The sequence below is a fragment of the Mesoplodon mirus genome, assembly GCF_964341445.2.
Source record: "Mesoplodon mirus genome assembly, chromosome: 15".
NCBI lineage: Eukaryota > Metazoa > Chordata > Mammalia > Artiodactyla > Ziphiidae > Mesoplodon > Mesoplodon mirus.
In genome coordinates, this window is record NC_138991.1 from 49,211,389 (window position 1) to 49,221,189 (window position 9,801).

Below are 9,801 nucleotides of genomic sequence, written 5' to 3' on the forward strand. Positions count from 1 at the left end.
GGAAATGCTATCACACACAGATGAAAATTAAAGGAACATGCTTTCTCTGTATTTGGGCCAATACTATAAAAACTGCCGGTATGAAGCACGGTCCATAATCTTATGGAAATATAGTTTATGAGTTGGGATTTTAGGAAGTTCTTCTACTCAGCTTTTTGTTTTGGGATATTTCATTTCCTTTTGTGGTAGTTCAAGTAGAAGCTGAGGAGTAGAGACACTAGAATATGGAGATGAGAGACTGAAAGAGGAGAAACAATGATGGAGAAGTCCAAAGCCAAGAGGGAAGACAAATTTATTTGACTTACACTAAGCCTGGCTATATTATTCTTGATGTTTCTTCATTTCCAAGAACATCTAATAAAGAAACTGTGTCAGTTCTCACAGTAATAAGTTCTGAGCTTTAGTTTCAAAATTGGGATTCTGACACCTGTTATAAACTAGAACAGCAATATAACAATATCTAACTTTTACTGAGCACTTCCTATGTGTCAGGTCACTGTTCTAAATGTTTTACATGGATTAACTCAATCATCACAACAACCCATTGAGATGGATACTATTATTACCCTTATTTTACAGAAGGGGAACTATAAGGAGAGAGGTTAGGTAACTTTTCCAAAGTAACAGAGTTAGTAAGTGATAAAGTCTGGATCTGAATCCTAAACTTTCCCTTACTAGTTTACTGCAGTGGTTTTCAAACTATATTCTACAGAACTTTTCAGGCTCCAGGAGTTATTTTTGAAATATATTTTGTTCATTTAAAAAACTGCAGTAAAAACATCACAATCAAGACTTTTGTACAATGTATAATGCACCAAAGGGAATCAACACATTAACTTTTTGCTACCAGGTGAAGTCACTTTTATGCAGATCTTAGCATAAAGCTAGTCCTGTCACCTCTGAGATCTTAACTGAACTTCCTGTAAATTTTCATTGATTTGGAAAGTATAACTCTGCACTGATTTTTTTTTTTTTTTTAACTCAAGACTGGATCTGTCCAAGTAAAAGTGTACAGTGAGGATACAAGCTCAAACACTAGGCAAAGTTCAGGTGCATCTTATCACAATGCAAAAGCACAAGAGTGAACAAAGGAACATACCATACCATCTCATGTATTTTACATTTTGGGGGGCTTATTGTCTGACATATTTAGCCATAAGAAATACGGATTAGGGAATTCCCTGCCAGTACAGTGGTTAGGCCAAAAAACAAACAAACAAACAAACAAACAACAAAAAAAAACGGGTTAGATACGATTTTGAAAAATTTCCCCCTGTTCTTACTATCTCCTCCTATTCCTCTTTCTAGCCACAGAATATTTAACTGAAGGGTATAAGGGTATCTTGAGATGGCAAGGGAAACTGTTAGAAAAAAAAATCACTGCCTTCACGCCACTTTAGCCACACATCACCACTGTCACACTCTGGACCTTGTGCCCACAATGCCCTGCCCTTCCATTCTGCTGTATCAATCACTCCCAGTCAAGTCTTCAGCTCCATTGGGCCCAGGTCAACTATTCCACTGACCATATACCAACTGCTATTCAATGACCAATATACCGGCTTTTTCCTTTTTCACTTTCACTCTTTATCCAGCTAAGATTTCATGAGCCATCATTACAATATTTTGACTAACACCCTAAACACCTTTGCTCCTCTGTTATTCTGTTGCATGTATCTGGCAAATCTCAACCCTGAATGAAGCCTTCTACTGGCTTTCACCACACACTGGTGACAAAGTAGCTGAGCACTACCAGAGACAGTCAACAAAGCAGATCCGTTATCACACTGTATGTTCATGACCACTGACTTCAATGAAGTGTCCACACTGCTAGATAATCCTACTGTCTCTGGTTGGCATGCTTTCTCTCACAACTATTTATTTATTTCAAACATTTTCTACTTCTTTCAAACCTTGGACTTCTGTCCCTCCCATCTCCAAAGGCAACTCACAGCAGATGACTTTGCCTAATTTGAAGGAGGTGTATTCATCCTATTCTTGCTTTCTTTCAAATATAATAGAGCATAACATCTCAGGAACGTTATGCTATTACTTATCTCTCTCTTCCCTCTCTCAACTCTACCTTTCCCATGGACATTTAGTCTATTTTATACATTGGGGTTCCACTTGAAACTTCTTTACAAAAAAAGATCTGCTAGAACAGTGAACCCCTCTGCCCCTAAGTATGTTAAGTCTCAAAGAAAGTCTCATAAAAGGAGTCATTGCACACATAATCAGGATAAAAACAACAACAGGTCATGAACTGGACATCACGCATATAACTACAAACTAGTACTAACACTGACATCACCAGCATTTTCAGAAACAAAGCCCATAGTTTCCCCAAATTCTAAATCATTGATATTTTCTTTATATGCTTTACAGTTTAAAAAACTGAGATATAATTCACATATAACACTGTGTATGTTTAAGGTGCACAAAGTGTTTGATACATTTATATATTGCAATATTACCACTGTAGCATTAACTAACACCTCTATAGGGTCACATAACAATCATATATGCTTTACAATTAAGAGCTCTGCTAAGACTATATAGGCAAGAAAAGGAGCAGAAGTTTTTAGAGTGTTATTTTAATAACCAGTAAATCTGATGGCATGATTTTGTGTTACTAGGTCTAGATGGGGGAGAGAATGGAGGAGGAAGCAACAAATGTCCCAGCCACAGCTTTTTTTAAGGGCTAAAAATATTGCAGGATAAATACAGAACCACAAGTAATACTTAAGAAGTAAGTTTGACAGCATAGTGATACATTCTTACAACAAATTATTCATGGAGGGAGTCTGACATTCTCACCCCCCGTTATTCCCTTCATCTGCACTGAACAAGCAGTTAGAAAACAAGCTCATTCCTTTATTCCCATCAGCTCTCCTGGCGCTGTTACATTAATTAAAGGTTTGGTCTCACAGGTCTGGGTGAGTGTGAGTGAGTGTGTGTGTGGGAGGGTGGAGGGTGGCCCGAGCTGAGAAAAATTGTGCAAGGGCATTCACGTAGGATACCCTTCAGAAAGATGCCTGCCTCTTTCCTGAGGGCACCACCTTGTCTCTGCTGCCCACAGCTCCGTGGTGTTACAGCAGGCACTGCTACTGGGCTGCCTGCAACTCTAATGTGTTATTTAATTTTGACACTACTATTAGGATCGCTAAAGCGTTTTGTGATGCGCTGGAACGAAAGATGCTCCATAAAATGAAGTTTATTATTAAGGTTATTACAGCTCCGGGGCCTAAAATAAAGCAAAATTATAACCACACAGACGTCAAAGGGAAACTCGGAAGCCACATGCATCTCAAACACTGCCAAGTGGGCAGGGGCTGGGCGGGGGCGCGGGCAGGGGGCTCTCATCCGGCGCCCTCCACCGGCACCACAGCTCCCGGCACCATGAACCCGGCCCCGCCCGGACCTCTCCCCCGGACGCCGCTTCCTGGGGAGGGGTGGGGGGACGTCAGCGGTCGGACCCGACTCCTCTTGGTTTCTCATCGACTATCAGCTCTCGGGTGACTCTCACACTCCATAGGCTGCCTCGCCCCCGGCCCCAGCCTCCCCGGCGGGTTTCTAATTCCTTCACAGTGCGCCTCAGTTTCCTCCCGTCTCCCACACTGAGTTTTGTTTGTTTGTTTAAGTCCAGGACTAAGCTCGTTCCTCCACGGTCTCTCAGGTCGCCGGCTGTCTCCCCTCATTCTCCCTCCCCGGTCCAGGACCGCCAGCCCTGCCCAGGTCTCCTCGTCCCTCCGCCACTTTGCACTCAGCCTGGGGCGCAGCTCCCCTCCGCCCGGGGGTCCCGCTAGCGAACCGCGCGTCCCCTTCGCCATCCCCTCTGCCCCTCGGCCACCCGGCCCGGCAGCCCGGATCGCCTCTCCGCCCCCTTCTCCTCAGGCCGGCCTCCGCCTCGCACCCTCCAGCCCGGTCTTCTCCTCAGCCGGGTCTACCTTCCCCTCCCTTCGCCCTCAGCCAGTCCTCCATCCGGCCCCGCGCGCCCGCCGCTCACCGGCGGACTCCCCGGTGTTGATCCAGTCCGGGTTGGCGATGCTGGCGATGGCGAAGATATCGGCGGCCAGAAAGAGACATCCTGAGATGATGGTCAGTTTATCCATCTCCCCGCCCCGCTCCCCCCACCCCCCGAGCCCCGGGCAGGCCGCGGCCTCACGCCTCCCGCCCCATGGGCCGCCGCCGGGGCCAGGAGACCCCGCGCCGCCGCCTCGCGCCCCCTCGGCCCCCGCGCGCCGCTCGCGCCCTCCGCGCGCCCGGGACCAGCAGCCGCGGCGCGGCCCGCACAGCCGGAACCGCCGCCCGCCCCGGAACTGCTCGGCCCGCCCGCCCCTCACCCGGAAGCGAAGCCGCGGCGCTGGCGAGGCCGGCACCGGCTCCCGGCCGGCGACGACCCTGGTCTGACCTCTCGGTCCTGCCCTGGCACGCGGCCCCGACCCTCCGGCCCGCCCGCCTGGGGCCCCGCTCCGCCCGACTTCTCCTCGGCCGCCCGCCTCGCTGTCCTGGACAGGGCAGGAGCCGCCTGTCTTCTGCAGGAGGCGGCCCCGAGCCCGCGGAGGGAGTCGGTGACAGTGCCTTGTCACCTTGTGTTATCATTGCCTCTGCCCTGTCAGCCCCGGGACTGCCCCTTTTAGGAAATGGCTATGGACACCTGCTGTGCGTCAGGCACTGTAGGTGTAGGTGCTGGGGCTGCTGGAGTGGACCTGAGAGATAAAGTTTTCGTTCTCAGGAAGCTTACCTCCTGGTGGGGAAGAATCGGAAACTGTTAAAAACTGATCTTTAAAATAAAGATAATGTTAGGTGTTGATCTATTAATTAAGTTCGGGGTCGGTCTGATGGGGGGTTTAGGGGGCAGCGGTGGTACATAGGATGGTCAGGGAAGGAAGGTTACACGGAGAACGCCAGGTTCATAAAAACCTGATCTATGAAGATCTGGGCAAGGCTGTTCCAGACAGAGGGAAAAGGAAGTGCAAAGGACATTAGGGGAGCGGGCAAGGAAGAGGTTGGCCTGTTCAAGGAACCGCAATATATCCTGTGTGGCTGGAGAGTGGTAAGAAAAGACAGGTGGGCAGAGACCAGATGTAGGACTTTAAGAGCCATGATAAAGAGTTTGGATTTTGTTCTAAATGCAACGGGAAGGCACCGGAGGGTTTAGAACAGGAGAGTGACAAGGGCTTATTTAATCTGTAAACAGAGTGTCGATTGTAGGGGGGAGGGGTAAGAATGAAAGCAGGGATACCAGTTAAGAAGCACAGTAGTCCAGGAGAGAGAGAAATGTAGCTTTAGCTAGGAAGAGAGTAGTGAAGATAGGGGATGATGGGCAGATTGGATGTTTTGTAGGCAGAGGGAAAGACTTGCTGATAAATGGGGGAGGGGTTGAAAGAAAGAGAGGACTCAGGGAATGACTCCTAAATTTTTGGCCTGAGTAGTGGGGTGTTTGATGATACTAATTTTTGAGGTGGGATGTGGGGAGGGGCTTAGCTTGGATGGAGAAACAGAAAATAAACAAGACATTGGCATAATTTATTAGCAATACAGATGGTCTACCACATACAGTTTTGCTGTCTAGTGGAGATTTCCTTTTCTTCCATGGTTCATGGACTAAATCACCATTAACCCTGACTTTGAGCCCAGCTCTTTCTTTCCCAGTTAGTTCCCCATGAGACGCTCATTTTCTCCATAAACGCCACCTAGGTCATCTCTAGAAAGACCTAGAAGAGTGACATCTGTCTCTATTTTTGGAATGCCTACATGTCCACAGAACTCAGCAAGTTTCAAATTCCACCAATCCAACGGACTTGCAGAAGTGCAGAGTTACCAGTATCACCACATAGATTGGGTAAGGAAGTTTGATTGCTAGCCTGCAGACTTTCCTGTCCAAACATTGGTCTCTTGGGGTGGTGGTGGTGGTAGTTTTTTTATTATTATTATTAAACCATTCATTTTTCCTCTGCCACAGAAACTGATACAAGCTGATTTATGTGTTCCAGGGATTTAGACATAATGTGTATCACATTACTGCAGGAGGTTTCACTGTTTATTGTTGTTTAAACACTGGAGAAGTTTGGTGGAGTCATATTCTTGGCTTCTTTCTGGTGTTTCTGTTGCCAAGTAATAGAAGAAACTCCAACTATACAGTTCTGAATTCTCAAATAATGTCCACTGATGTTCACTACTGGGCAGTTGATGAGAATCCTAGGGTGAAATGTTGGAACATTTGCCTATTCTAACTCCAGCTAAGTGGAACGATGACTTGATTCTTGTGTTTAAACAATACAAGTATAAATCCTTCCTTCTACCCAGGCATCCCTTCCTGGTCCCTCCAGCCTTTGCCCCTCCACGAAATGTTCTGGATCTAGGATTAAAGCATAAAAACAACCAGTACACAGTTAAAAGAATTTAAAACATTTTTTTACCAGGTTAATAGCTCCATATCACTATAGACAATAGTCACCTATCCCATTCCTTACCAACCAGGATGTGGGGTGGGTGGCATGGGCAGGACCAAATACTCTGTTTACAAATTTCCCATTAATCCCATTAATTTGGGGCTGTTTTTAGCCCCAAGTCTCATTCTTGCTTGCCAATGTACCTAGTGTTTCAGAGTCTCAAGGCTCTCAGGACAGGACAGATCAATTCTGTTCTCCTCTATATCTCAGTCTAGATTTTAGTAGAGACAAACCCTAGGAGTTAGGGACAGGTGGTGTGATGGAGTAAAAAGAATACAGAACCATATTTCAGTCCCGCCTGTGCTACTGACTTGAACTTGGGAAAGTCATGTCACCTCTCTGGGCCTCTTTCCCCTATCTGACCAACAGACTCCCAGAGTCAGGCACTCTGCTTCAGTGATAGCACTTCCCCATCCTCTCACCCCAAAGCAAACCAGCTAGGGCTTTTCTATTCAGAGAGAGGATGAGCCATGAGGCTACTTAAGGCAGAAAACCCTTGAGGACCCGGAAGAACATAGAAGGCCCCCAGGATGGAGCTATGCTGGCAGCCTGAAGTCATAAATAGTCATTCTGTGGTTGTTAAAGGGCCGTGAACACAGCGTGCTTTATCGTGATGGATGGTAGGCTTCAGCCCAGCAGAGGCTGAATCCAAATGGGACCTCAGGGAAAGCTGTGGAGGGGAGTGTGCAATCACTCTTCTCTTTAAGGAGGATCTTTGACCTGACAGGATAGAGAACACACTATCTCCCTGGAGGTTAAGTTTACCATCCAGGCCAAGAATGTGGTGGATGCACCACATGTGTTCACCTGGGGTTTCTGGGACTAGACAAAACAAAAGAGCTAAATCCAGAGGTTAATAGTTTGTGCCTTGAGCTCAAGTCTCATGGATTGGGTTCTGTTGGAGCTGACTTGGAGACAAGAGATTATTGTCTACTGTGCAGGAAGTTTATTAGGGTGTGCTCTTAGGATCGACCCCTGTGGGGGAAGAGAAGGAAGCAGGATTGGACAGAGGGAGCAGTTTGACTGTGGTGCAGTCACAGGAGGCTTTGGCAGAGCCCAGGGGGAGCTCTGAAGCTGGGATGGCTGTTCTGAGTTGTTCTGAGTTGGAGTAAAGGGGCCAACCAAGCCTTTGTATCTCTGCATGGACCAGTCATTGGATGTTAGTCATGGGGCATGACCTTGGGTAAGGCGGCTCTCCAGCCAAGGACAATTCCTTGAGAGAGTTGACAGCTGACAGCAGGCAACCTACAACCTCCCCAAGAACTGGGGCCTAGGTTCTCCTGTCCTGAAAGGGGACTAGCATTTGCAACAGTGCACCCACTGTGCTGCACAGATCCACTTGCTTCTCTTTCAGTTCTGAAAGCAGCACCTTTAGGACCCTGGTGGACGTCTTTTCCTGTGGGAAACTTATAAGAGGAAAGTTAGTGGGACAAAGTATAGCTCTTGCTGCTGCTGCTGCTGCTGTAGCTCACCTTAAGGTGTAACTGACATACTCATCGTTTCCCTCCTCTCCTCTCCACCCTAGATTCCTCTCACCCTCTGCTAGCACCTCTAGGTGGCTTATGGTGGGGTGGCCCAGACCTCCATCCCTGAGGGGGGTGAACCACTGGTTGCCATATACGTCTCAGGCTGTGGCTACTGTTTTTGTCCATTTACTGTAAAATAGGCCAAAGGAGAACTAAGGGACACCCAGGTGGATCATGTGGGTGCCATATCATTCCATTTTACTACTGGTGAAAAACTGAACAATCTTAGTGCTTCCCTGTGCTGAAGGCTACGTATGCTTCTCCTCTACCGGGGATGGGGTCCTCATTATTACCTGGACAGAGGGTCCAGCTCCAAAATCCCATCTTAGCATCTACTCTTTCCTGTTGTCCCTGGCACAAGCTGTTGCAGGTTGGGTTCTCTAGGAAATACTCTTGAGTTGCAGGACATTTATTGAGGAGTGCTCTTGGGACCCACATCTGTGGAGGGAGAGAAGGAAGCAGGATCTGGCAGAGGGAGACGTCGGGTTGCAGTGCAGCCATAGGAGGACCTCAGCAGACCCTTTAGGGAGCTCTGAAGCTGGGATGTCCCTCTAGAGTTGTTCAAGTTGGGCTGAGGGAGCCAGGTTTTTTACCCTGCATTGATCAGTCACTGGATGCTAGCTGCCCCGGGTAGGTGTGATGTTGGGGAAGGGGTTCTCTTCAGCTACTGGCAGGGTTGGGGTGGAGGGAAAGTAATAGGTCCTTCAGTCCTGAAGGGGGAATCTGGGCAGCACAGTACCCATAACAGTTTGTATCCTTCAGCTCCACCAATCAGTGTGATCTTGGCATTCACAATATAGAGTTTTCAGTCTGGGATGGAGGGAAGGTGGATGGACCCTGTGTGCCAGGCACTGATATGCTCCCCTCACAGGACCTTAAATGCTGATGTGCTTTATTCCTTCAAACTCTCACCATTCTCTACCGACAGGAAAATGGAGGAAAAGGGTGCATTTTATAATAGAATTAATTTGGTGTCTGGACAGAAGCCTTGCCAGACTGGAGGAGGAAACAGGCGATCTATCACAAGGCGCTACCTGCAGGAGATGCCTTGATGTTGAGAGTAACAGGGAAGGGGATGACTCTTCGCATTTCCTCTATCTCAGCCACTACAACACAAGATTTATCCAACCGGAAATCTGCCCTGGTTTATTGTCTGGGTAGAGCCACAGAAACAGCTGAATAAGCTGGGACCTCCCAATTTACCATGGAAATCTTTGCACACTAATAGGTGCTTGATTACTATTTGCTGAAGCCATGAACACAAGAGGCTTTGCCTTTCAGTTTCATCAGAGTGGGGATGACAATAGGACCTACTACATTACATTGTTTTCTGTTTCTTCTAGAATTTATTTTTGATACTTCATACTTTCCTAAAATTGTCCATTCCATCTGCTTTTTAAATCTAAGTTCCAAGAGGATAGAGCCCTTGCTTGTTTTGTCTACTGTTGTGTCCCCAGCATCAGCAAAAACCACAGAGCGGGCTTCCAGTAAATATTTGCTGTATGAGTAAACGTGTCTGGGGGAGGAAGAATTATTTTGGAAAAAAAAGAAGGAAGAATTAATTCCTCTCCTAATCGTGACTCATTTTTTTCAGGCCACCCTTGGCCTTTTCTTATTCAAAACATCCGTGAAAAAAGTGCAGTTCCAAAGCAGTTGGCGCGGTTGATGTAACAGTATTTGAAAACACCATTATCGGGAGCGCAGCAGGGCATCTGTGCTCTTGTATGAACTAGCTATGATCCTCCTCCGTAGACCATTCACATCTTTGAGACACCCTCCTCGGGGCTTCCTCCACCGTCTCCGTTTCAGTTTCCCAAGAA

General features: G+C 47.2%; 1 protein-coding gene across 1 annotated transcript in view; it reads right to left on the minus strand.

Moving 5' to 3' along the window:
• Window positions 1-4,124, minus strand: part of MOSMO (modulator of smoothened) — a 60,734-nt gene extending 56,610 nt beyond the window's left edge. The window contains exon 1 of the mRNA XM_082643796.1: window positions 4,007-4,124. Within this exon, the coding sequence (XP_082499922.1) occupies window positions 4,007-4,112 (106 nt within the window). The 5' untranslated portion in view covers window positions 4,113-4,124. The remainder of the gene's footprint in view (window positions 1-4,006) is intronic.
• Between the last annotated feature and the right edge of the window lie 5,677 nt (window positions 4,125-9,801).